The sequence below is a fragment of the Eptesicus fuscus genome, chromosome 19, assembly GCF_027574615.1.
Source record: "Eptesicus fuscus isolate TK198812 chromosome 19, DD_ASM_mEF_20220401, whole genome shotgun sequence".
Classification (NCBI taxonomy): domain Eukaryota; kingdom Metazoa; phylum Chordata; class Mammalia; order Chiroptera; family Vespertilionidae; genus Eptesicus; species Eptesicus fuscus.
The window spans coordinates 1077501-1105105 of record NC_072491.1 but is presented as its reverse complement, the minus strand read 5'-3'; the positions used below and the strand labels follow the sequence as shown (position 1 = coordinate 1105105).

At 66.0% G+C, this 27605-nt stretch overlaps 1 protein-coding gene across 6 annotated transcripts in view; it reads right to left on the bottom strand.

The window, feature by feature from the left end:
- Positions 1-651: 651 nt before the first annotated feature.
- Positions 652-27605, bottom strand: part of TSNARE1 (t-SNARE domain containing 1) — a 41004-nt gene continuing 14050 nt past the window's right edge. For 3 of the 6 annotated variants that reach the window (XM_054708642.1, XM_054708640.1, XM_054708644.1), the window contains exons 7-12: position 27605; positions 23469-23627; positions 17530-17602; positions 16056-16138; positions 6652-6758; positions 4728-4840 (exon numbers count right to left, since the gene is read on the bottom strand). The exon at position 27605 is cut by the window's right edge and continues 59 nt beyond it. In XM_054708642.1, the coding sequence (XP_054564617.1) occupies positions 6663-6758; positions 16056-16138; positions 17530-17602; positions 23469-23627; position 27605 (412 nt within the window). In that variant the 3' untranslated portion in view covers positions 4728-4840; positions 6652-6662. Of the gene's footprint in view, positions 961-4727; positions 4841-6204; positions 6220-6651; positions 6759-16055; positions 16139-17529; positions 17603-23468; positions 23628-27604 lie in introns of those variants that run through there. The other 3 variants (XM_054708641.1, XM_054708643.1, XM_054708646.1) reach the window with 3 other exon arrangements.

Genomic DNA, 27605 nt, shown 5'->3' with positions numbered 1-27605 from the left:
CCCTGACCCTGGTCACACTCTGAGCCCTGACCCAGGTCACACTCTGACCCTGACCCTGGTCACACTCTGACCCTGACCCTGGTCACACGCTGACCCTGACCCTGGTCACACGCTGACCCTGACCCTGGTCACACGCTGACCCTGACCCTGGTCACACTCTGAGCCCTGACCCTGGTCACACTCTGACCCTGACCCTGGTCACACTCTGACCCTGACCCTGGTCACACGCTGACCCTGACCCTGGTCACACTCTGACCCTGACCCTGGTCACACTCTGACCCTGACCCTGGTCACACGCTGACCCTGACCCTGGTCACACTCTGAGCCCTGACCCTGGTCACACTCTGACCCTGACCCTGGTCACACGCTGAGCCCTGACCCTGGTCACACACGGAGCCCTGACCCTGGTCACCCTCAGCCCTGACCCTGGTCACACTCTGACCCTGACCCTGGTCACACGCTGACCCTGACCCTGGTCACACTCAGCCCTGACCCTGGTCACACTCTGAGCCCTGACCCTGGTCATAGACTCCTGGGTGTGAGGGTCATTGGAGGGGAGTCCCTGGCACACACAGGCTCCCTCCCCTCGAGCGATACCAGCCAGGCCGCTGCACAACCCTGTGTATTTTATTTACAAGCCGATCCATTGCCCGACGCACAGCCGGTCTGTGTTACGAGGACCGATGTGCCTGCGGCCGCACATAACCTGGTGCCGATGGGATCCGCTCCGGCACCCCAGGGCCTCAGCCCCCCTCGGAGCCCTCAGGCCCCGCCAGCTGGGGATACGTTTTGTAGGGACTTCGGGTCCCAGGGTGCAGTCGGCGGACGGGGGCACAGAGGGCAGCGAGCAGAGCCGGAGGCCCAGCCGCAGCCCCCGAGAACTGTAGCGACTCGCCATCCTTCTCTCCTGATGAGGAGGATCCCGGGGACGATTAGGCTCAGAATTGCCGCGGAGGAGCGCTTTGGAGAAAAATAAATGGAAAAGGAACCCATCAGAGCTGTGATTGGGATGCAGTGTATCATCGTCAATTGAATTGCAAATACAAGAGGGTCCCTTGTCGATCCATCTCAGTGAGTAAACAATTTGGGTATTTAAATGGAAACTCGCTAAGGGAAGGAAGCAAGGACTGGGTTCAAGAGAGAACTGAAAACTTCGGGCTGAAAGTGGGCTCTGGGACTCTGGACGGGAAGGAGGGCACCCCCTGCCTGGCCTGCAGCTCCCGGCCGCCTCCCCGGGAGCCATCGGGGCAGGCCGAGCTCCTGGCTGCCTGCTCAGTGCCTCCTGTGCTCCGTGAGCCTCCCACAGCCACGGTGGCTCCTCGGTGTGCAGGTGGCTCCCGACCACGGGGCTCCAGTGCGCGGGGTCCTCATTTACTTCCTGAACCAAGCCCAGGCGAGGGGGCGCTCAGAGCACGAGCCATCAGGAGAGTGAATGGACGGGTATGGATGGATGGATGGATGGATGGATGATAGATGGATGATGGATGGATGGATGAGGGATGGATGGATGGATTGAGGGATGGATGGATGGATGGATGGATGAGTAGATGGATGGTGGATGGATGGATGAGGGATGGATGGATGATTGAGGGATGGATGGATGGATGGATGATGGATGGATGGATTGAGGGATGGATTGATGGATGGATGAGGGATGGATGGATGGATGAGGGATGGATGGATGGATGGATGAGGGATGGATGGATGATTGAGGGATGGATGGATGGATGAGGGATAGATGGATGGATGAGGGATGGATGGATGGATGAGGGATGGATGGATGGATGGATGGATGAGGGATGGATGGATGGATGAGGGATGGATGGATGGATTGATGGATGGATGGATGGATGGAGGGATGGATGGATGGATGGATGGATGGATGGATGGAGGGATGGATGGATGGATGATTGAGGGATGGATGGATGGATGAGGGATGGATGGATGGATGAGGGATGGATGGATGGATGGATGGATGGATTGAGGGATGGATGGATGGATTGAGGGATGGATGGATGGATGAGGGATGGATGGATGGATGGAGGGATGGATGGATGGATGGATGGACGGATGGATGGATGGATGGATGGAGGGATGGATGGATGGATGATTGAGGGATGGTGGATGGATGAGGGATGGATGGATGGATGGATGGATGGATGGATGGATGGATGAGGGATGGATGAATGAGGGATGGATGAGTGGATGGATGGATGGATGGATGGATGGATGGATGATTGAGGGATGGATGAATGGATGAGGGATGGATGGATGGATGGATGGATGAGGGATGGATAAGGGATGGATGGGTGGATGGATGAGGGATGGATGAGGGATGGATGGATGGATGGATGGATGGATGGATGAGGGATGGATGGATGGATGAGGGATGGATAAATGGATGAGGGATGGATAAATGGATGAGGGATGGATGGATGGATGAGGGATGGATAAATGGATGAGGGATGGATAAATGGATGAGGGATGGATAAATGGATGAGGGATGGATAAATGGATGAGGGATGGAGGGATGGATGGATGGATGGATGGATGAGGGATGGATGGATAGATGAGGGATGGATGGATGGATGGATGAGGGATGCATGGATGGATGAGGGATGGATGGATAGATGAGGGATGGATGGATGGATGGATGAGGGATGGATGGATGGATGAGGGATGGATGGATGGATGAGGGATGGATGGATGGAAAGATGGAGGTGCATGAGGAATGGATGCTTCCTCCAGGGCACTGAGGTGGCTGAGAGGACGGCCTGGGAGAGACGGGACTGAGGAGAAGTGGAAGGAAAGGGACATGGGTGCGGCCCCCGCTGAGCAAACACCTCTGAGCCACCTGCCATGTGCCGAGGCTGGTCCTCCTGCCTCCCCAGCCTCCCGGAAAGGGAGGTTCGACAATTCCAACCGATCTCCGGCTCCGAGAATCCTGTTCGGCCTGGACACCAGGAGGCGCTTCTCATTCCTGCTCCACCCCCCGGGCCATGTGACTGGGAGACCGGGTTTCCCTCCGAGCGTCCCAGGAAGAGTGACAGGAGGGTCCTTCCCCCGCCCCGCTGGCTCTGGGAGGGGATACCATGGTCACAGCTGCTCACACCAACCCCCGTCGCGTCCTGTGCCCGTAGCCGATGGGCACCGCCGGCCAGGCGTCTCCGGCTGGGCTGGCTCGGCAGGGACAGTGCGTGGCTCTCAGCCTCTCGCCGCACCACACGGCGGAACTGAAGGTCACCCGGACTCCTTGAGTGGAGGCCCCGAGTCTGGCGGGCGCTGGCAGCTGCCGCTGACATCAGCACTGTCCTGGGTGCCTGCCTCCTGGCCCCGTGCTGGCCCCGAGCTGCCCTCGGCCACCGGCCTGAACTTCTCACCCCAAACAGCTGCTCCACCCGGCCCAGGGAGGTGCCGATGGGCCAGCAGCGGGTGCCGGGGTCCTGCATGTCCCACAGGAGGGCTGCCGGCCCCCGGCTCCCCAAGGTCATGCAGCTCAGAGGCAGGCGAGGCAGGACCCGGCCCGTGTCCTCCCGCAGGCGAACCCGTTCTCTGGCTCAGTGACCTCATCTGTCAAATGGGGGCCACAGCCCAGCACGGGGACCTCAGCTTACGGGTGCAACCTGGTGCCTCCAGGTCTCAGGTTTCCCAACTGGGGCAGAGACTGCCCCTCCATCCCGAGTCCAGGGCCGGCCCTGCCCCCACAGCCCCGCCCAGCCTTCCAGCTCAGGCGCCCAGACGGGCCTGTCCTCCGGCTGCCCCACACCTGAGTCCGGGTGTCAAATCCAATTTGCTCCCGGCGCCTCCCGCAGACGCCCCTGGGGCTGGGGCAGCCACCGGTCACGGTCACGGCAGCACAGCTGAGGAGGTGGCCGCAGCTCAGCCCCGGGTCTGCCCGCCCCCTGTCCAGGCTGCACCCCACACCTCCCCGCGCCCACACCTCCCCGCGCCCACACCTCCCCGTCCCGGGGCAGAAAGAGCTGCACAGAATCTTAAACCCTGAAGCAGGTGGGACGACGCAGCCTGACACAAACCTTTTAGGCCCCTCCCCCGCGAAGCAGCGCCGAGACCCTCGGGGAGGCCTCCCAGGTGGGCCCCCCTCCTGCCCTGTGAGGCCCCGAGCTCTGTGGGGACCCGGGGGCAGTCCGCCCAGTGCTGTGCTGGCCGGATCCTACCCGGGCTGGCCTGCACCCGCCCCACAGCCAGAGGGGCTGCCTCCCGCCTCGCCCACGGGGCTTCCCCGCCCCTTCCTGTGAGGGCGTCCCTCCGCTGCCCCCTCTCTCCTGCTGGGGGTCTCTATTCCGGCCCCAGCCAGGACCCTTCATCCTGCCCGCCCCGCTGGGCGTCAGGAGGCAGAGCAGGTGGGGTCTCAGGAGCGGCCTCCAATCCCGCAAGGTTTCCAGAGGCCCGGGCTGCTGGGTCTCCCACAGGAGGGGGCCGGGCCCTCCCATCCACGCTGCGGCCCGTGGTGCTGGGTCTCCCACAGGAGGGGGCCGGGCCCTCCCATCCACGCTGCGGCCCGTGGTGCTGGGTCTCCCACAGGAGGGGGCTGGGCCCCATGGCAGGTCACTGCCCTGGACCACCCCCAGCACACACTCCACCCAGAGAGCACTGGGCTCACACTCACACACACTCACACGCTCACACACACACTCACACACTCACACACACACACAGCCAGGCTCCAGAGCCAGAAGGAGGCCTCCCGGGCGCAGGTGGAGACGTGGTGGGCTGAGCGGAGGCAGTTTATTGGGGTGCAGCCAGGGGCGGCGGGGCGGCGCCAGTGGGGACGGCGGTGCAGCGCTCTCGGGGGTCGCGCAGGCCCGGTGACAGCCTCCACCTGCAAACAATGGGCTCGGTCAGCGCCCCCAGAAAGGTGCCTGCCGTGACCGCAGGGGGCGAGAGGCCAGCGCTGCCCAGGCCTGGCTCTTCCCAGCCCGCCAGCCCCCCGGGGCCCACGGCCTCCCAGGAGCAGCGCCCCTCCCCTGGGCCGGCGGCAGTGCGAGAGGAGGTGCAGGGCCACTGCATGGACCCCCCCCCCCCCCCCCGCCGCCCCGAGCTGCCTGCCGGGGGCACCATCAGCAGGGAGGGAGGGCGGGCTGAGCCAGGCGGCTGGGGCGGCTCCCCCCGGCAGACACGCAGGTGCTCCGGCTTCCCACCCAGCTCCTCCGGGTCGGAGCCTGAGCTCCCAGGCGGGCGCTGTCTGCAGGAAGCATCAGCCCACGTCGGAGAGCCGCTCCCTCCTCAGTTGCTGTGTGTGTTTCACCACCGTCTCCTGTGTCCTCAGACAGCGCAGCAGGGAGGGAGGGAGGACAGGCTGCGGCCCAGGTCCCATGGCGGGAGGAGGGCCCATTGAACCCCTGGAAGATGGAGCTGGGGGCTTGGGGCTGGAGGAATTGGGGAGCCTCTCCCACAGCAGGGCCTGCAGCTGGAGCTATGCCCCTCGTCGTGACCAGCAGGAGTCCTGTCTACTGCGCGCCCCACCCCACCCTCCCCGGCCCGTCCTCCTCCCCAGGCCCCGCCCTCTGTCCCTGGATCAGCAGCGAGGTCACCACACCGCCCTGCCTCCCGCCCAGCAGTGAGGCTGGGACCCGCCCACCTGGAGGCGGAAGCGGTCTGGCACACAGGCTGACAGTCCTGTGAGCCCTTCCCAGCCTCCCAGGCCCCAGCCCAGCACAGACCAGAGCCGGCTCCTGACTGTTGGGGCGTCCCAGCCCGGCCTCACACAGCTGCCCAGTAGCCACCTCTGAATTCCTCGCCCGTGGAAACCATGGGCGATAAGCGTCTGGGGCTGCGTTTGGACACTAAGCCTTAAGCTAAGTATTGCCCAGCAAGAAATAACTCAGACACCTGCCTGGCACGCAGCGGCGGCTCCGCGCTGTCACTCAAGGCACGTCACCTGTTGTCCCGATCGGGTCCCCCTCCAGCTCCTGCCCAGGGCACTGAGCTTGGGACCTCCCCACTCCCCAGCCCCGACGGGTCTCCACGAGGCTCCCGACTGAGTCTCCCCACCAGGGCCTCCTCCCTCCCCAGGGCTCCAGCACATGCCCACCACACGGCCCGCAGCCTCTGCTCACTGACTGCCCAGGAGAATGGCCGGACATCACCTTCGGGAAGTCAGTGAGTAGTAACGGGAGCTACAGGTTGGCTGTGAGTTCCAGGAAAAGAGGGCCCCCCTCTGCCAAGTTCCCTGCTGAGACACCTGGGCCTGACCTGGGCCTGACACAGAGATGGATGGATGGATGGATGGGTGATAGATGATAAATGTATGTATGGATAGATGATGGATGGATGATGGATGATAAATGTATGGATGGATGATGGATGATAAATGTATGTATGGATGGATGATGGATGGATGATAAACGTATGGATGGTGGATGGATGGATGGATAATGGATGGATAGATGGAAGGATGATGGATGGATAGATGGATGGATGATGGATGATAAATGGATGGATGGATGGGTGGATGGATGAATGGATGATGGTTGGGTGGATGGATGGATGATGGATAGAGGATGGATAGATGAATGGGTAATGGATAGAAGGATGGATGACAGAGGGTTAGATGGGTGGTGGCTGCATGATGGATGGAAAGACAGGTGGGTGGGTGACGGAGGAATGAGGGTGTGGGACGGGGGCACCTACCACAGGTGGCATCACTTTGGGACGGAGGTGGCGATGACAAGGATGATGACCAGTACGACGGTGACTCCAGCCGACAGGAAGTAGCACTTGATCTTGTGTCTCTGGAGCTGGGAGGGAGAAAGAGGTTACTGTGTCTTGGCCCCCAACCTCCCACCCGGGGGGCACATGGCTCATGCCCGCTGGGGACTGTGGCATGCAGAGGGCCGGGCCCACCCTGGGGCAGAGCCGAGGCAGAAGCTGTCCCTCGGGAGGGGTCTGCCCTGAGCTGGCACCAAGCCCATCAGGAGCGGCTCTGGGCTGGGCGTGGAGGTGGCAGGGTGCTGGGTGGTGCTCCTGGAGGAGGTGGGGTGCGGATCCAGGTCCGGCTCTCAGGTCCGGCTCTCAGGTGTGGGCACTGCTGGGATGACCAGCCGCATCCAGCTGCCTCGAGTCATTCCACCTCGGGAGGGGCCCACACACCAGCCCAAAGACCAGCCGTCATCACAAGGGCCCTGGGCCCGAGGGCAGGACACGGGCTCAGAGGTCACGTGACATGCCCCAGCCGGTGTGGGTGCATCTGAGACACATTGCTGAACAGACAGGCCAGTGTGTGCGGGAGGGGGCACAGGGGGCCAGGATGGGGTGGGCATGGCTGCATTGTTCCTGGGAGGCAAATGCCCTCCCCCTGCCCCCGTCTGCAGGTGAGGGCTCAGAGCAACGAAGAGACTGCCCGGCCGGGTGGCTCAGTGGTTGAGCGTCGCCCTATGACCCAGGAGGTCATGGTTCCATTTCCAGTCAGGGCACACGCCCGAGTTGTGGGCTCCATCCCCATTAGGGGTGAGCAGGAGGCAGCCGATCCATGATTCTCTCTCATCATTGATGTTTCTCTCCCTCTCCCTTCTTCTCTGACATCAATAAAGATTTAAAAAAAAAAAAACAAAGAAAAGAGAGAGACCAGTCCAAGGCCACCAGCTCCTGACGGCAGCAGGAGTGGCACCAGCAGCAAGGCTCGCTCCCCCTCCCCCCTCCCCCCTCCCCCCCCACAGACGGGGTGCCCGAGGTGCCCGCCCCCCTGCACACCCGGTTCCCTCACGAAGCCGGCAGCGAACCGAGCCCGGAGCAGCCTGCGACGCGGCCCTGGGTGCCCGAAGGGGGGACGGCCACAGTCTGGCTTCACGCCCGTCCCGCATCGAGGCCTGACCGTGACCCGGCTGTGCCCCTGCCCCCGTCAGCGTGGCCCAGGCAGAGCCCAGCTGACGGGACCCACTGGCGCCGCGCCCGCCATCTGTCAGGGCCGTGCCCAGGTGCCCAGCCCGGCCCGGCTCAGCCTTCCGGGACGCGGCGTTGGCCTCGCGCTGGGCAGCGGCAGGCTCCCGCTTGGGCGTGTGATCCACACTCAGGCCTGTCCCTCCTGAGCCTCCTGTCCATCCTCCACCCCCACCCCAGGCTGAACAGGGGAGGGGGAGCCGGGAGCCACAGGGCCCAGCTGGAGTGAGGGTGATCCTATGAGAAGCAGGCCGGTCACCCAGAGAGGATGTGGGGACGGAGGGAGGACTTCCCAGGACTCCCAGGCTCTGATCAGCATCCACCCAGCTGGCCTCTCCAGCACCCGCCCCCCCCATCCCTCCCACCCAGCAAACCCACTGGGCCTCTGCAGCAACATCAAGGGGAAGAGGAGGGCGAGCGGTGACAGGCAGGGCCCGGCTGCCAGATGCTCGGCTGGGACAGATGGTGGAGGCGGAGATGGGCCTTTGATGGGGTGCTCAGAGCCCCAGCCCTGCCAGCTCCCTCCTGGTACCAGGCAGCATCCCTCCCACCGCCTCCCACTCCAGGCCCAGGCCTAGCACCTGCACCCACCCCCACCCCACCCCCCTCCCAGGGGGAGCTCCCGGGCAGGGGAAGGAGCACCTCCTCCCCCACACCTCATCTCAGGGCTCAGGGCAGCCCCAGAACAAGAGCCAGGGAGGGCAGCCTGAGGGGGAAGAGGCCACACCTCACTCCACCAGGAGCCCCCATGAGTGGGAGCCCCTGGACACAGCCTCCACCAGGGCCGACGGAAACGCAGGGGCCACACGGGGACTTTCTGGGAAAGTGAGGGCGGGGGGGGGCGGGGGGGGACTCCCAAGAGCACGGGTGCTTTCCTGTGAGCACCTCTGTGTCCCGCAGGGGGCGCCGGGATGGCCATGGAGGTGCGGAGAGCTCGCCCCTCACTTTCTGGAGCTCCTTCCTGAAGGCAGGAGGCCCGGACCCAGGTGGGGCTGCTGGACGGACGGGTGGATGGATGGATGGATGGATGGATGGACGGACGGACAGATGGATGGAGGATGGACAGACAGACGGATGGACGGACGGACGGACAGATGGATGGAGGATGGACAGACAGACGGATGGATGGAGGGATGGATAAATGGACGGACGGACGGATGGAGGGATGGACGCGCCCATGTCCACATCAAGCCCTCCCCCTGGGCTGGCGGTCAGGGACAGAGCTTCGGGGACAGCACGGCGCTGACCTGGGAGGGGGTGTCAGGGTTGGCTGTGCCTCCCCGTCTCCTGAGCCCCGACCCGCAGGGCCCGGAGGGGACTTCCTTGTTGAGGGGCCCTCACAGAGGTGACCCCGCCATAGCGGGTCCCTAGGGTGGGCCCGGACCCCGTCTGACGGCGTCCTTAGGAGAGGCGGAGGCTTGGGCCCAGGGACGCAGGGAGAGCGGACGCGGGGACCGAGGTCCGGGCCGGACCAGGGGCCTCAGGGCCAGCCCTGCGGCCTCCTGACCCCGGACTCCCAGCCCCTGATCCGTGAGGCCCCGATGCCGGTCCCAGCCGCCCCGTCCGTGGGGTGGGGGCAGAGTGGGCCGAGGCCAGTGAGGAAGGGTCCTCAGCCCTGCCCCGCCCCCAGGAAGGGCGCCCCGCCTGCCCCTCGCTCCCACACCCGGGTGCCCCAGCATCGGCTGTGACTGATTGTCTGAAATGACAGCCCCTCAGCAGGAGGCTGTGGGGAGCCAATTAACGCCAATTACGCTCCCGATTGGGGCCCAATTAGTGTCTTTGCCGATCGGAGTCTCCCGTCGGGTCACTGTCAAGCTGATCCACCGGCTGGGGAAGAGCTCCACCTTCCGAGCCCCAGACCCACTGCTTCCGGCCGCCCCACGAGGCCCCACAATGCCCCAGGAGGCCCCAGGAGGTCCCAGGAGGCCCCAGGAGGTCCCGGGCCCCGGGCTTGCCCAGCCTCCCAGTGCTGTGGGGCCCCTGCACGAGCTCCTCCCTCAGCCCGGGCACCTTCATTTAGAGAACTCTCCCTCATTCTCCAAAACCAACTCCAGCAGCGCCGCCTCCAGGATGCCCTCCCTGATGCTCCCCTCGCACTGGGCTCCCCGGCCCCTGCTTCCCTCAGAGCACAGCCGCCGTCACCCTCTTCTCCTGCCCCTCTCCCACTAGGCTCTCGAAGATGAGGCAACGTTCAGCCCAGTGCCGCCCCAAACCTGGCGAGGCTCAATGGAAACAGGATGACCGCCAGCGGGGTCCAGGCAAGGGCCCTGCACATGCCGCCCTCAGGCCTCATGGGCTCCGTGTCCGCGGTGAGGAAGGACGGACGCTGGGTTGTCAGTCCCAGGGCCCCCACCAGGTGCCCCTCTGCCTGGTCCCCTTCCACTGAGACCAGGGGCAGGGGGTCCTTCGGGGACAGCCAGTGGGCGGGAGGGCGGGCAGGGCGGGCAGGAACATGACCCCAGGCCTGGGAGAAGCTTGGCCCGCACTCTGCAGCCCTTACGGACCAACACCCTGACCTTATGGACCACCATCCCGGCCTTACGGACCAGCATCCGGGCCTTATGGACCACCATCCGGGCCTTACGGACCAGCATCCGGGCCTTACGGACCACCATCCGGGCCTTACGGACCACCATCCGGGCCTTACGGACCAGCATCCGGGCCTTACGGACCAGCATCCAGGCCTAGGGACCAGCATCCGGGCCTTACGGACCAGCATCCGGGCCTTACGGACCAGCATCCGGGCCTAGGGACCAGCATCCAGGCCTAGGGACCAGCATCCAGGCCTAGGGACCAGCATCCGGGCCTTACGGACCACCATCCGGGCCTTACGGACCAGCATCCGGGCCTTACGGACCACCATCGGGGCCTTACGGACCACCATCCGGGCCTAGGGACCAGCATCCAGGCCTAGGGACCAGCATCCGGGCCTTACGGACCACCATCCGGGCCTTACAGACCATCATCCGGGCCTTACGGACCACCATCCGGGCCTTACGGACCAGCATCCGGGCCTTACGGACCACCATCCGGGCCTTACGGACCACCATCCGGGCCTTACGGACCAGCATCCGGGCCTTACGGACCACCATCCGGGCCTAGGGACCAGCAGCGGTGTAGGCCCAGCCAGTGGGGAGCACCTTCTCACAAAGCGTGAAGCAGAGAGACCCAAAGGGCCGGGCTGCCTCGTGTGCAGGGCTCCCTGGGGAGACTCAGGGAGGCGGTGCAGGGAGAAGGGAGGGCAGGGGTTTGGGGGAGCTCCCCTCGCACTGTCTGCAGGGCCCTGCGGGGACCCAGGCCCTGCTCCCCGAGGTCCCCGAGGTCCCGGCAGGCAGAGCGGGCAGTGACTCCCCAGGGCTCCCGGAGGGGCTGGGTGGGCACGTGGGTGCGGGGAGCTGCCCCTCTGGCCCACGGGGACCCTCGTCCCCGCGGAACCTCCCGACCCTACCGTGTCCTCAGAAGCTGTTTCTCATGCACATGTCTTCGGAATTCGTGGCATTTCAGAAACGTCTCTGTATATATTTAGACTCCGTTTCAAAAGAATTATTCAAAATCAGCGGGTTTGGGTAGATGGGTGTGGAATGGATTGTTTAAGTGCTCGCATCCAAAATACCCCGTGTTCTAAGTGGGTTTCAAATGCCGGCGGATCGCAACGGCGCGTTCTGCGCTGACCCGGGCACTCTGTCCCGAGGGCGTGGACAGGGTGCGGGCGCCGAGGTCCCCCGGCGCCTCCTCTGGGACGGGCCATGGGGTCCCTGCAACCTCGAGGCCTGTCGCCCAGGTGCGGCCAGAGAGCCCACGTGTGCTGGCACCGCGAGGGCGGGCCACCCGAGGGGAGGGGATGGAGGGGCACCCTCGTGGCCAGGACGGGGCGCCGAGGGGAGAGGAAACGCGCTGCTGTCCGCGACGGGGTCCCATCAAAGGGAAGCTGAGAGGGCACCTAGGCAAGCGGCAGACAAGACCCTCCAAGGCGTGGCGGCCTGCGCACTCCCTGGCAGGGGGCACGCCCTCCCGCCGCCGGCCCCCGCGCTGCGGGCTGTTTCAGAGACCAACGCCTGGCTGAGGAGGGAGCCTTTACAAAGACGGGGAGGCTGTCGCTGGAGAAAGCCGTGGTCCGCGTGTGTTTATTTTTATTTTTTAAAGAACTTTTTAAAAACATACAGTAGAATTGACTTCAGAGAGGAAGAGAGGGAGGGAGAGAGAAACATCAACGATGAGAGAGAATCACGGATGGGCTGCCTCCTGCACGCCCCACACTGGGATCGAGCCGGCAACCCGGGCCTGTGCCCTGACCGAGACCAGGACCGTGACCTCCTGGGTCAGAGGTCAACGCTCAACCACTGAGCCCCGCCGCCCGGGCTAAGTGTACTAAACACGTCACCACAGACGGAAATAAGCCGAGACGTCCTGTGTTCACAGGCGAAATGGCCCAGAGACGCTGCCAGGGCTGCTTCCGGAACCTCCCGCGGCGGCTCCCAAATACGCGCGGGAGGGGCCCAGGCGAGGGAGGGGCCGCGCCCCGAAGAGCAGGGTGACGTCCGCCTGCAGACAGCGTCACTAGCGCACAGCGGGGTGACAGACAGCGAAGGGTCGTGTGGCGCGGGGCAGGGACCCAACCACACGCGTGGGAGCCGACTGCGGGCAGAGCCGCCAGGCAGCGGGCGGGAGGGCGGGCGCGGACGGCCCCTCGGACGATGGGGAGGGCGGACTGGCTCCCTCGAGGAGAACCAGGCTCTGTAGACGCGTCTCCCGTGCCACCACGCCGGCCCTGGAGCCCACGGCGAGGCCCCCGGCGAGGCCCCGCCCCCAACGAGCCCTCGTGGCCGCCCCGCAGCAGCAGTTACCCTCCTCTCCCCGTGGAGACCACGGAGTCGGCCTGGCCAGGAACTCGCACGGTGTGAGGGTCCCGCCGCCACAACCCGCACAGAGACCATCCCCAGCGACGGTCCTTCTCCCGCGCCCCCGGGGCGGCCAGGTGACACCGCGCCAGGCCTGGGTCCGTGTCCAGCGAGGAGGGCACAGGGGCCCTGAGGAACCCGGGTGCCCGCCCCTCCTGCAGAGCAGCAGCCGTGCGCTGTCTGTAGTGCTGACGCTCGGGCCGGAGCCGGCCCGGACCAGGAGCCCATTTCAATGATGGGCATGCTGAGGCCCAGGGTCACACAGAAGGTGAGTGACAGCTCAAGCCCAAGTCGCTGGAATGAGACCAGACGACCCACCCCCACCCGCGGTCAGGCCTCTGTTCTCAAACGCCGCGCCCGTCACAGGGACCTTCCCGGGAGCTGGCCATTCCCTGCGGCCGGGGCTCCAAAGGAGAAGCCAGGGCCCCCAGAACCATCATCAGGAAAGGACACGGAGGAGGTCACGGTTAGATTTCCGGTCAAGGGCACAGGTCTGGGTTATGGGCTCCTCGATCCCCCGTGGGGAGGGGGGGGCGTGCAGGAGGCAGCCAGTCAATGATTCTCTCTCATCACTGATGTCTCCCTCTCCCTCTCCCTCTCCCTTCCGCTCTGAGATCAACAAAATAAACAAACAAACATACACGGAAGGACAAGGTGGGGGGTTCTCCTGCTCACGCCCTCCCCCACGCCTCCACGCACCCGTGAGCGCGCACCTGCCCATCCCCATCCCCATCCCCGCGGCGCTGCCTCCACCCTGCCGCCCTGCCGTCTGTCCGGAGCCTCATTTAGGCCCGCGAAGGCCCCGCCCAGGAGCCAGGCTGTGGCCCATTAGAGGAGCAGCTGCCGTCAGGCCTCCTCCACCGCCACCCGCACCCTCTCTCTGCGGAGCACGCACTTCAGGGTTCGAGGGTTAATCCTGTGGTTTCTCTTTTCTGCTGTCGAGAGGCAACCGATAGGAGACGGGTTAATAACGCGTGGGCAGCAGGGTGGGGAGCGGTAGCGGCCGGCGCCGGGCCCCAGGGTGTCCGTCCCCGCGGGGCCCCCACTGGCTGTGACCCAGCTCCATCGTGATGTGGAGGTGGCGCTCTCCTCTGAGCCTGCGGACCGCGCAGGGATGTGGGAACACGGTCCGCGCTGAGCCACCGCTCAGGGCCGCGCCAAGTCCCTGAGAGCTGGGCCAGGACCCAGGCGGGACGCAGGGCCAGCTCCTCTGGGAAGCACGGCGGTGGCCGCCCGCCCAGCCAGCCTCCGAGGGGCTCCGCTCCGAATGAGGGCAAGAGGCTGGGCCCACGGGACCCAGAACACTGTTCCTCTGAACTTGAAGGAAAATAGTCTCATTTGCATGCAATTTGCATACAGCTGCTGAAAATGAGCCCACATTCCCCACCACTTTAACACCACATTGTTTCTGCCTTGAAAGGGACCTTCCCACGCACACGCCAGTCCCCCAACACCCGCCACGGTGGTGTCCCCTCGTCACCTCTCGCCGGAGCGGCCGGGGTTCACCGGGCAAAGCTGGGGCAGCAGGGGGGTGCTGGGCGGAGCACTGGGGCCCTGCAGGGCTGGCCTGGGAGTCTAACCTCGGAGGGCCGGCCGGGCCAGCTGCAGAGCGTCCTGACAGCCTCTCAGGCCAGTTCCCAGCTCCCTGCCCTCGAACCAGACACCCTGGGCAGGCCCAAAGGCGGGGTTAACCCCAACCCTGGCCTATAAATCAGGAATGACGCCTGGCGGGGCGGGGCTCAGTGACGAGCCTCGACCTAGGAACCAGGTCAGTGTTGATTCCCGGTCAGGGCACAAGCCCAGGTTGCGGGCTCGATCCCCCGAGTGGGGCGTGCAGGAGGCAGCGATCAATGACTCATCATGGATGTTTCTATCTCTCCCTCTCCCTTCCTCTCTGAAATCAATAGAAATATATTAATAATAACAAATACATAAACACATAAAGCCGAATGTCTCAGGGACCCCAAACCACACGCCACCCCCAGCCCAGAGCGCCCGCCCCGCACCGGGTGAGCACGCGAGGGTGCAGGCGCACAGGCCGAGGGCTGGGCACTGAGCTCAGGCTCCGCACGCCTGGGCGGGGTCAGTGCCCCGGCAGCATGGACAGCAGGCGTGGCACCCACGTCCCCCTCACAGCGCCATCCAGCAGGCTCAAAGGAGGGGCCACCCCCAAGTCACCATGAAGCTGGGTTGCAGCGGCGCCAGCCTTGAACCCAGGCCCGCCTGATTTGGGGGAGCACATGGGGTGCAAGAGCCTTGTCAGAGGGGGCGCTGCCTGAGGCAGGAACCAACATCTGCATCCACCCAGTGCCCATCTGCCCACCCCCCACCTGTGCCCACCCAAGTTGGCCATTGTCCATCCCCACCCTGCCCCTCTGTTTGTTGTATATCCACCCACTCACCTGCTCATCCATCTGCCGATCCTTTGTTCAATCACCTACCTCGCATCCACCATCCATCTCCTCCCTCCTCTCATCCTCCTCCCTACATCCATCCACTCATCCACCCATCCACCACCCATCCACCCATCCATCACCCATCCACCCATCACCCATCCATCCATCCACCCATCCACCCATCCATCCATCCACCCATCCATCCATCCACCATCCACCCATCCACCCATCCATCCCATCCACCCATCCACCCTCCACCCATCCATCCATCCCACCCATCCACCCATCCATCATCTACCCATCCATCATCCACCCATCATCCATCCACCCATCCATCCATCCCCCCCTCCATCCACCCATCCACCCCACCCATCCACCCATCCATCCATCCCCCCCATCCATCCATCCCCCCCACCCATCCATCCATCCATCCATCCATCCACCCAACCATCCATCCATCCACCATCCATCCATCCCCCCTCATCCATCCATCCACCCATCTACCCATCCATCCCCCCTCATTCATCCATCCACTCATCCATCCATCCATCCATCCACCCATCCACCCATCCATCCATCACCCCCTCATCCACCCATCCACCCATCCATCCATCACCCCCTCATCCACCCATCCACCCATCCATCCCCCCACCCCGCAGCAGGCAGGGCCCTGCACCCTCCACGGGTGACACCGCAGGAGGCAGGGCGACCACCCTGGAGGTGCAGACCCGCCACCCAGCCCTCTCCCCGCCCTCATGCCAGTCCTGGGCTCAGAAATGCCCCGTGGTGTGCCCCTCTCCGGGGAGGTCAGCCTGAGGCTTCTGGGATGGGGAGGGGAGGAGGCCGGGCTGTCCCTCTGACTTACTTGGTACCGGCTGGCTCCAGCCAGGAGCTCCCTGGCGGCCTCCGTGTGCGAGGACGCTGCCTCGACGCTGGCTTCAATGCTATCTGCAAACCAGACAACAGGATCGGTTACGCCTGAGCCTGAGGGGGGGACCGAGGCGGCCGAGCACAGGAGGCCCCTGGCCCCGCCCCGCCCCGCCCGCAGGGTTGTGGGAACAGCCCCATGAGGCGGGCATCTTAGAGGCGCTGGGCCCTGGGCCCGGCCGTGGCTGCCCAGGTCAGCCCTCCCCTGCCCTCCCCTCCCGAGCCGGAGCCGGTCCCTCTGGTCAGTCTGCCGCTGGGACTCCGTCGCCGTCTGGGTGACGTCTGAGTGTCCGTCTGGCACACCCCACCCTGCTGCAGGCGGCCAGAGGCGGGACAGGCTGAGCCGCCACGCTGAGGCCCGAGGAGCGGGTGTCGGGAGGACGGTGACAGGGCGGGTTGGAGGCAGAGGGCGCCCTGAGGGGTGACAGGCCCAGGGCAGGTGGCGCCCTCGCCACTCACTCCTCCTGGGGTGCACACGGCGCCGGGAGGTCACGGGCTCCCCTGGGTCTCGGACATGAGCAGAGCCCAGGCCGGCAGGGCTCAGGCATGGCATGGGCTCCCAGGGGCCTCGCTCAGCCAAGGAGCGGGTGCAGGGGGGGCCTGGGCCTGGCCGGGTGCTGAGCGTGTGGGCTCTGGGCACCTGGGCCAGGGGAGCAGCAGGGAAACCCCCCTGAGCACCAGTGTGGGGGGCCACTCCGTGTGAGGGGCCACTCAGTGTGTGGGGGCCACTCAGTGTGGGGGGGCCACTCTGTGTGGGGGACCACTCAGTGTGGGGGCTACTCAGTGGGGGGGTCCACTCAGTGTGGGGTCCACTCAGTGGGGGGGTCCACTCAGTGTGGGGTCCACTCAGTGGGGGGGTCCACTCAGTGTGGGGGACCATTCAGTGTGGGGGGGCCACTCAGTGGGGGGGCCCCTCAGTGTGGGGGCTGGCCCACGGGGGGGCTGGCGGCCCTCACGGGAGGGAACTCCTGCAGTCCTGCCCCCCCACACACACACACACACACATACACACACACACACACACACACATACACACACTCATACACACACACACACACACACACACACACACACACCCCGCTTCCTGGGAAGAGGCCACAGGACCAGCAGCAGCAGAACCAGGACCTCAGGTGCCCCCTCGCCCCCCCCCCCCCAGCACTCCCGCTCCTGCCCTCCCTCGTGCAGCCCTGGGGCGGGGAGGAACCCAGGGGCCATGGAGGCCAGGACTCGTCCAGGAGCAGAATGGGTGGGGCCTTCCTGTATGAACCCCACCCCCCGGTTTCCTAGGCGAGGAGACCGCTCAGACCCCAGAAGCCGCCCTGGCCTGGCTCCTCCCGGCGCAGCTGTGCCCACGCCGGGGGAGCGGGCAGCTGGACGGGGAGCAGGTGGCTGGGCGGCCACGTGGCACCCACCGATGGCCTCTCCTTGCTCCGACACCATGGAGGCCAAGTCCTTGAGGATCTGGGTCACATCCAGCAGGTCGCTCTGTGGAAACAAGACGGTGCCGTGAGCTGCCGGGCTGCGGTGGAGGCCCAGGCCCGCACCCGAGTGCTGGCGAGAGCCAGCCGCCGACACGCCCGCCTGGTGCCGGGTCAGCCCCCGAGTCAGGGGCAGGGCTGGGGTCTGCACGCTGTCTCCCCGGCCAACCCCAAACTCCCCGAGTGCCGCGGCCATGGCTCCACACCGGCACAGAGCACAGTGTGGCCCTGAGGGCTGAGTCCGGGCAGGACAGGGTCCCCAGCACTGCCCCGCAGCCCTCAGCAGAGGGAAGAGCTGTCTGCTCCCAGTCCCGTAGGCACTTCATACCCCACCCCCAACGGGCTCCGCTCTGTGTGTCCGCACTGCATAGGCCACACACAGGCGCTGCCAGTGAATCCTGAAGCGGGGGGGGGGTAGGTGGGTAGAAGGATGGTGAGTGGATGGATAGATGGTGGGTGGTGGGTGGATGGATGGTGGGTGGTGGGTGGATGGATGGATGGGTGGTGGGTGGGTGGGTGGATAGGTGGATGGGTGGATGGTAGATGGATGGGTGGCTGGATGGATGGTGGGTAGATGGATGGATGGTGGGTGGATGGAGGGATGGATGGGTAGATGGGTGGATAATGGGTTGTGGGTGGGTAGATGGATGGATGATGGATGGATGATGGATAGTGGGTGGGTGGATGGATAGATGGATGGATGGGTGGATGGTAGATGGATGGATGGATGGATGGATGGATGATGGGTAGATGGATGGATGGGTGGATGGGTGGATGGTAGATGAATGGGTGGGTGAATGATGAATAGATGACTGGATGATGGATGATGGATGATGATGATGGATGATGGATGGATGGATGATGGATGATGGATGATGGATGGATGGATGGATGGATGGATGATGGATGATGGATGATGATGGATGATGGGTAGATGGATGGATGGGTAGATGGGTGGATGGTAGATGAATGGGTGGGTGAATGATGGATGGATGACTGGATGATGGATGATGGATGATGATGATGGATGATGGATGGATGGATGGATGGATGGATGGATGGATGGATGGATGGATGGATGGATGGATGGATGATGGATGATGATGGATGATGGGTGATGATGGGTGATGGATAGATGGATGGATGAATGGATGAATGAATGGATGAATGGATGATGGATGGATAATGGATGGTGGGTGGGTGGATGGTAGCCCCACTGCTATACAAACGCTGCATGGCTTCATGAAGCTAGTGTGTGGGGTGAGGAGCAGAAACTTGGACCCTGAGGACTTGGGGCATCCCCTGCCCCACACATCACGCTGCCTCTGGCATCTCCCATGACACCAACTCCAACTTAACTCCATTTGCCCAACAGAGCAGCAATGATGCTGGGGAGACAAGCCCACAGCACGCCCACCTGCCCCGCCCCCGCCGGCCCGCCCTCCCGCTCATTAGCTCCTTCTGAGACAGGATCGATGGCCACAGGTCACCTCACCCTGCAGCCTCTGGCAGGGAGACGCAGCTCCTCCCTGGAGTTCTGGGAAGCGCACGATCAGCACGAGCCTAAGCCCCCACACACCACTGATCGTAAGTCAATCACTGGGATCGGGGCCCACGGCCAGGACGAGCGTGGGGCCTGCGGGTGCCGGCCCTGGGGTCTGTGCATCCGGGTGGGGGCGCGTGCCCCGAGCCTGAGCCGTTTTGTGGGAGCTGCGTCACCGGGGCCTTTCCTGGCGCCCTGTGGGCTTGGGAGGCCGAGCTGAGGTGCCACCCTCAGGCCGAGACACCAAGGTCACAGACAAGGGCTGCAGGCTCGCCAGGGCCACGGACAGACTGACCACCTCCACAGACTCCAGGTTCCTGCCCACCCGCCGAGGTGCGCTGACCAATTGCACGCCAGCCTCGGCCTGGGCCTCAGTGGACAGACCTCTCCTGCGGGGCTGGCGGGAGGAGGTGCCCAGGAGGAGCGCAGACCAGCTGGCGTGGGCGTGTCTGGGCACAGGTGCTGGTGGGACAAGCGACCCTCCAGGCACTGCAGGGCACCCGGGCCTGGGCAGCCTCAGCCCGGACGGGGGACACCGGGGCAGGTGGGGCCCGGCGCCCAGGCAGCCTGGAGGACACCCCAGAGGTCTGGATCCCGGGAGCCAGGGCGGGAACCCCGCTCCCGCAGTCCCGCCCTCAGTGCTGGGTGTAGGCTTGGGGCTGGCTGGTCGGGGCCTGAAGGACCGGGCTGCTCGGGGGCCGAGACACCCCTGGAGCTGCCCAGACAGGGTCCTCCGGGCGTCAAGCAGCCCTGACCGCGGTGCATGAGGGTGCTGGGGGCGGGGCATGTGCCAGGCGTGGAGCCTCCTGGCTCTCCTGCCGCTGGCTCCGAGCACCTGCACGGGACACAGTAAAACCTGGGCGTGCGCTCCGAAATGCCACTGCGTTTTCTCCGTCGCACGAGCTCCGCTTACAATTAGGGTCTTGGCCACCCTCCACCTACAAGGACGTGGGTTCCGGTTGATGGAGCAGCGAACTGTGCTGATTTATTCGGGGTTTACAGCTCCGTATCAGCCAGACTTCAGCCAGGGCAGCACCCTGCCGGGGCTCCCAGCACCCACTACGGGAGGGCCGGGCCGGCCCTGCTCAGCCTCAAGCTGCTTCCTGGCCCCTCCTCACCCGGCCTCCTCCCTCCTAAGCTGCCAGGTAGCCATGGCAACCGAGCAGTGGGGCTGTGAGCTGGCACCTGGGTCAGGTGACAGGACGCTCCAGCTGCAGGTGAGCTGGGCTGGCAGGCGCAGCAGGGAGTGGCCGTGGTGGGCGCCAGGCCCGCGAGCCAGACAGCTCCCGGTCAGCCCGCTGCGTTGGCAATGGTCGGGCATGCGCCCTCTCCTCTAGCCTCTCCTTCCCCGAGAGACGGTACTGCCTACCCGCAGACAGGAAGAGCCGGCCCCGCCGGGAGGCGCTGCCGGGCGCATGGAGCCGGCTCTGCCTGACCTGGCGTGGCTGCCTGACCTCCACGTCCTTCTCATCCGGGAGGGAGGCCAGCGCGGGGGCAGGCGTCAGAGCTGAGGACAGCCGCCCCGGTCAGAGCCCGGAGTACAGCCCGCCCCGGTCAGAGCCGAGGACAGCCGCCCCGGTCAGAGCCGAGGACAGCCCGCTCCGGTCAGAGCCGAGGACAGCCCGCTCCGGTCAGAGCCGAGGACAGCCCGCTCCGGTCAGAGCCGAGGACAGCCCGCTCCGGTCAGAGCCCGGAGTACAGCCCGCTCCGGTCACAGCCGAGGACAGCCCGCCCCGGTCAGAGCTGAGGACAGCCCGCCCCGGTCAGAGCCGAGGACAGCCGCCCCGGTCACAGCCGAGGACAGCCCGCCCCGGTCAGAGCTGAGGACAGCCCGCCCCGGTCAGAGCCCGGAGTACAGCCCGCCCCGGTCAGAGCCGAGGACAGCCCGCTCCGGTCAGAGCCGAGGACAGCCCGCCCCGGTCAGAGCCCGGAGTACAGCCCGCCCCAGTCACAGCTGAGGACAGCCGCCCCGGTCAGAGCCCGGAGTACAGCCCGCCCCGGTCAGAGCCGAGGACAGCCGCCCCGGTCAGAGCCGAGGACAGCCCGCTCCGGTCAGAGCCGAGGACAGCCCGCTCCGGTCAGAGCCGAGGACAGCCCGCTCCGGTCAGAGCCGAGGACAGCCCGCTCCGGTCAGAGCCGAGGACAGCCGCCCCGGTCACAGCCGAGGACAGCCCGCCCCGGTCAGAGCCCGGAGTACAGCCCGCCCCGGTCAGAGCCGAGGACAGCCCGCCCCGGTCAGAGCTGAGGACAGCAGCCCCGGTCAGAGCCCGGAGTACAGCCCGCCCCGGTCACAGCCGAGGACAGCCCGCTCCGGTCAGAGCCGAGGACAGCCCGCTCCGGTCAGAGCCCGGAGTACAGCCCGCCCCGGTCAGAGCCCGGAGTACAGCCCGCCCCGGTCAGAGCCGAGGACAGCCGCCCCGGTCAGAGCCGAGGACAGCCCGCTCCGGTCAGAGCCGAGGACAGCCCGCTCCGGTCAGAGCCGAGGACAGCCCGCTCCGGTCAGAGCCGAGGACAGCCCGCTCCGGTCAGGCGGCCGGGCCGAGGCCCAGCAAGGCCCCACCCCCATGGCCTGGGCCCAGTGACAGGGCTTCTCCGGCCTCAGTGACGCTGGGACGGGGTCTCCCTCCCACAGGCTCTTATGGGGGCGGATGAGAAGGTGCGTGAGCCAAGTCCGAAGAGCCCCTCACTCACAGCCCCTCACCCACAGGCTTCCGAGGAGCCTCACCCGCACTCACCCACCCCACCCCCACCACCCCCCACCCACCCTTCGTCCAGGAAGCAGTCACTGAGCCCAGTGTCCTTGGCCCCTCGGGCTGGGAACACAGCAGTGACGGGCACACCCTGCCCCCGGGGCTTCCACTCCGGTGGACAGAGATACACGAGACCATCAGCTAAACAGGAAGTCGGACCAGGCGGGGCACTGAAGCCTGCTGTGACCCAGGGACCCCAGGCCCCGCTCGGGGCTGTGTGCTCAGCAGCAAGCAGAGGGCGCGGGTCAGAGGGCGCGGGTCAGAGGGCGCGGGTCAGAGGGCGCGGGACGGACAGCCTAGGACGGGGAGTGCAGGACGGAGGTGCGTGGCTGCGGGACGGACAGCGGGAACTCCACCTTCGCTAGTGGAGGGCCCCGGGGGGGGGGGGGGGGCCCCGGGGGGAGGGCCCCGGGGGGGGGGCCGGGCGGGAGGGCCCCGGGCGAGAGGGCCCCGGGCGGGAGGGGGGGAGGGCCCCGGGCGGGAGGGGGGAGGGCCCCGGGCGGGAGGGCCCCGGGCGGGAGGGGGGAGGGCCCCGGGGGGAGGGCCCCGGGCGAGAGGGCCCCGGGCGGGAGGGGGGGAGGGCCCCGGGGGAGAGGGCCCCGGGCGGGAGGGGGGGAGGGCTCTGGGCGGGGAGGGCCCCGGGAGGGAGGGCCCCGGGGGGGAGGGCCCCGGGGGGGGGGGGGCCCCGGGCGGGAGGGCCTGGCCTCTGGCACGGCTGTGGTGAATGGACAGACCACCAAGTGCAGCAGACAGGCCGGGGACAGAGCCACAGAACCTGGTCGCACGCCGGCCCGGGGTGTGGGGGGAGGGGGGGCAGGGGGAGTAGGCAGCCCCTGGACACAACTTAATTGGGGGCCCAGACACCGCCTCGGCCACATCGGCCTGCGTCCTCCACGCCCACCAGCCTGTGCCTCTGCGCAAACCCAGTGAGAGCTGGGGCGGCCCTGAGGGCCGCCTCCCCGTCCCCCTCCTGGCAGGGCTCTGCGGCTGCTAGCGGCCCCCACCCCCAGCGGCGCGACACCTGGACCCTGGGGCCGGCCGCTTGGGGCGTGTCAGGGGTTGCCCTCGGCCTCGGATGCGGGGCAGGGAGAGAGCACCGGGGACAGGCAGTGCCCCAGCCAGCCCCCCACTGCAGGCCCCCCAGACCCAGGCAGGTGCAGGCCTCGGCCCAGCTGGGCAGGTGCCAGGGCTGCCGTCCGTGCCGTCGGGTGATGGCAGGAGCCTGCCCTGTGGCCTTGCCATCAGGAAGCTGGTCACGGCGTGAGCGCCTCAGGAACGTGTGCGCCCCGGCACGGCCACAGGGACCGAGCCGACCCCCCAGGGCAGGCCCCAGCTCTGTGCCCGACTGGGGAACCCAGGGTGGCAGGCAAGACACCGAGCAGTTCTGATGGGTCCCCTGGGCCCCACCTCTCCACACCCCCGGGGCCAGGGAGGGCCCCCTGAGGCTCAGGCAGGAGCGGCCTCAGTCTGCTGACCACGGGGCGTGTCATCACCACAGGGAACCCAGGGTCCAGTGCACACGCACACAACACAGGCGCACACGGCGCACACGCACACGCACACGCGCACGCAGGCCTCACCTCGAGCCGCAGGACGGCCTCCTCGCGCAGCCGCACGGCCTCCAGGTCCTGCTCGGTGAGCTCGGGGAGCAGCGCCTGCGCGGGGCCCTGTCGCGTGCTGTCGCCCCCGTGGACGCTCTCCTCCGGGTCAGCCAGCGCGGCCGGAGGGGCCCAGGGACTCTGTGATGACGACAGGTGTTACCATGGCGCAGCCGGCCACAGGCCCGGCCCCTCGCCAGCAGCGGCTCCTCCGTGAGGCTGTCTTGGCTCACCCACCAGGTGCCTCAGGGAGCCTGTTCTCCCACCCCATCCCTCACCCCCTATCCTCCACCCCATCCCCATCCCCCACCCCCTATCCTCCACCCCATCCCCATCCCCCACCCCCTATCCTCCACCCCATCCCCATCCCCCACCCCCTATCCTCCACCCCATCCCCCACCCACCCCCTAACCTCCACCCCATCCCCCACCCATCCCCTATCCTCCACCCCATCCCTATACCCTACCCCCTATCCCCCACTCCATCCCCATCCCCATCCCCCACCCCCTATCCTCCACCCCATCCCCATCCCCCACCCCCTATCCTCCACCCCATCCCCATCCCCCACCCCCTATCCTCCACCCCATCCCCATCCCCCACCCCCTATCCTCCACCCCATCCCCATCCCCCACCCCCTATCCTCCACCCCATCCCCATCCCCCACCCCCTATCCTCCACCCCATCCCCCACCCATCCCCATCCCACCTCTATCCCCCACCCCACCCCCATCCCCCAGCTCTCATCCCCTACCCCACCCCACCCTGGCAGGGCAGTGGGCCTGGGCCTCCACCCTGTGCTGAGGTTTCGTCCCCGCAGAGCCACTGGGCATGGGGCAGTTATGAGTGGTGGGCAGGGGTCAGGAACAGGCGGACACCGGCCCCGCCCTGCAGCCGTGCACGCGCCTCGGCCACCCCAAGCCTGGCTGCAGCGGGCATGTGGCGGCACCCGCCCCGCCTCAGCCAGGGCCTCGCAGAGGCCTCCTGGAGCCGCCCCTGGTCCCTGCCTCCCGGGCGATGACTCCAGGGGTCAGGGGACCCACTCAGCCTGGGGGCCTGCAGATCGTGAGCAGGGTCCCCTGGACGACAGCTATGGCCATGCTTCCCCCCGCCCCCACCCCAGCCCCGCGCAGGGACATGATCCCGTCTCCAGTTCTTCCCGCACATTTGGGACAGGAAGGCTGCCGGCCGGGCCTGGGGGCAGCGCCATGGACGGCGAGAGCCCAGCGCCCAGACGTGCTTGCTGGGCACGGAAACCAACAAGTCCACCACCAAGAACTGCAGCACCGCAGTGACCAAGGCCAGCAGGCCCGCGCCTCAGGACAGGAGCCGGGGATGGGGGGGAGGGCTCAGGACAGGAGCCGGGGATGGGGGGGAGGGCTCAGGACAGGAGCCGGGGATGGGGGGGAGGGCTCAGGACAGGAGCCGGGGATGGGGGGGAAGAGGGCTCAGGACAGGAGCCGGGGATGAGGGGAGGGCTCAGGACAGGAGCCAGGGATGAGGGGAGGGCTCAGGACAGGAGCCAGGGATGGGGGGGAAGAGGGCTCAGGACAGGAGCCGGGGATGGGGGGGAAGAGGGCTCAGGACAGGAGCCGGGGATGAGGGGAGGGCTCAGGACAGGAGCCGGGGATGGGGGGGAGGGCTCAGGACAGGAGCCGGGGATGGGGGGAGGGCTCAGGACAGGAGCCGGGGATGAGGGGGAGGGCTCAGGACAGGAGCCCGGTGGGGGGAGGGCTCAGGACAGGAGCCGGGGATGAGGAGGAGGGCTTAGGACAGGAGCCGGGGATGAGGGGGGGGGGGCTCAGGACAGGAGCCGGGCCAGGGGGGAGGGCTCAGGACAGGAGCTGGGCCAGGGGGGAGGGCTCAGGACAGGAGCCGGGCCAGGGGGGAGGGCTCAGGACAGGAGCCGGACGGGGGGAGGGCTCAGTGAGACCCGCAGCCCTTCCCGTTCCTGAAAGGACCAGAAAGCGCCCTTATTCTCCTCACAAAGGCCCGATTTGGGTCTTGAGCTCCAGCGGGTCGGAGCTGCGCCGCGGCCCAGGGCGGGCGGAGGGGCCCCTGTGATGCCTTTCCAGCTCCAGGCGGCAACAAAGGCGGCTTTCTCCTCCCTCCAGGCCCAGGGTGCGGGTCCCTCCGACACGCAGGAGAGCCGCCGCCCGCGGCCGCCGGAGTCCTTTCCCGTGAGAAAGACGAAACCCTGAGGTCATTGCGGCGGCCCGGGGACACCCACCACAGGGTCAGCGAGGAGCACAGGCCTCGGGCTCCGGGCAACAAGCCCCCTCCAGTCTCCTGCCTGGAACGCCGGCCGGACAGGGCCCCACGGGGGGCGGACCCGCGTGGAGCCGGGCGGGGTCCCCTCGCTGTGCACAGCTCACGGGACTCCTGAAAATCATCTCCCCCCTCGCTCCTCAGAGCAGCACTGACCACTCTCTCTAAAAAGGAATTCTACTGGAACGTAACGGGGCGTCGTGCTGCTGAGTGCGGCATGGCTCCCGGGGGGAGCACGGAGGAGCTGCCCGTCGCGGTAAGACACGGCTCCACGTGCACAGGCGTCCCGTGTCCCGCGAACCACTGCCTCTCCCGCCCACACTGCGTGGCATTTCCAGGCACCACAGCCCCGCCCACGAGGTGCTGCCGTGTCTGTTACTTTGGGGGTGCGAGGAGGTGTGGGGGTCCACTTTGCCCTCTTCCTGAGAGCACGTGCCCCTGCCCTGTGCCGGCCTAAGGCTTTGCCCTTTCTGGTTCTTGAATGGAGCCGTCGCCTCGTCCTTACTGATTTGTGAGAGGCCGGCATACGTTACTAGAGGCCCGGTGCACGGAATTCGCCCACGGGCAGGGTCCCCAGGCCCGGCCGGTGATCAGGCCGATCGGGCCTTCCTTCCTTCCTTCCGCGTCGCCCCCCTTGTCAGCACACGGCATAGCGAGCGATCGAACTCCCGGTCTCCCGGTCGAACTCCCGAGGGGACACTGCACATTAGCCTTTTATCTCGATAGAGGCTGTGAGTCCTTCTCAGATACGAGGTGTGCAAACACCTCCTTACTCTACGGGATGCCTCTTCACCCTCTTAAGGGTGTGTTGGCTTTAACAAGGTCAAGTTCGCCAGCCGTCTTCCCGGTGGCTGGGGCTTCCTCATCGGCGGGAAGGACGCTGGCCGCGCTTTCTCTCAGGCTCCGAGGGGTCTTCCCACTGTCTCCCGGCTCCCAGTTTCCTCGAGAAGTCAGATGTAAGTCTTATTGCTCCTTTTTAAATAACGTGACGTTTTCCTGAGGCTTTAGTCGGCTTTTAAGATTTCATTCTTGCCTTTCTCGTTCAAAGTTTTATGATGATGTGACAGGACACATTTATCCTATTCATCGTAGAGCTGAAGCATCTGGACACTTCTAGAAAATTCTCAACCGTCACCTCGTCAGCCGTTGTTCCTCCCCACTCCCTCGCCTCCACCCTCGTTCGTCTAGGCCCGTGGTCGGCAAACTCATTAGTCCACAGAGCCAAATGTCAACAGGACAACGATTGAAATTTCTTTTGAGAGCCAAATTTCTTAAACTTAAACTTCTTCTAACGCCACTTCTTCAAAATAGACTCACCCAGGCCGTGGTGTTTTGTGGAAGAGCCACACTCCAGGGGCCAAAGAGCCGCATGTGGCTCTCGAGCTGCAGTTTGCCAACCACGGGGCTCCAGTGACTCTTTCCGAGGCTGCCCATCACTCCTCCTCAGGGGAGGGCTGGTCCGACAGAAGTCGGCGAGTGGAACTGCCAGCAACTGCCCCGGGCCAGGCCCAGCCACAGACCTAAGGTCCAATCCCAACTTTTATGTTTTTATTGACTTCAGAGAGGAAGGCAGAGGGAGAGAAAGAGACAGCCGTGATGAGAGAGAATCATGGATCGGCTGCCTCCTGCACGCCCCTCACTGGGGATCGGGCCTCGTACTTGACCTCCTGTCCATAGGCTGACAGACCACCACTGAGCACACCGGCCGGTGGTCAAATGCCCACTGTCGAAAGGTCATTTGTCCAGGCCGACCCCTGTGACCAAGGCCCGCCCTCAGCCCCTCCGCTCGCCCCTGGCACCAGCGGGACCCTGTGCGGCCCCTCCGCCACGGCCATGGCGAGGCCCGGCACCCACC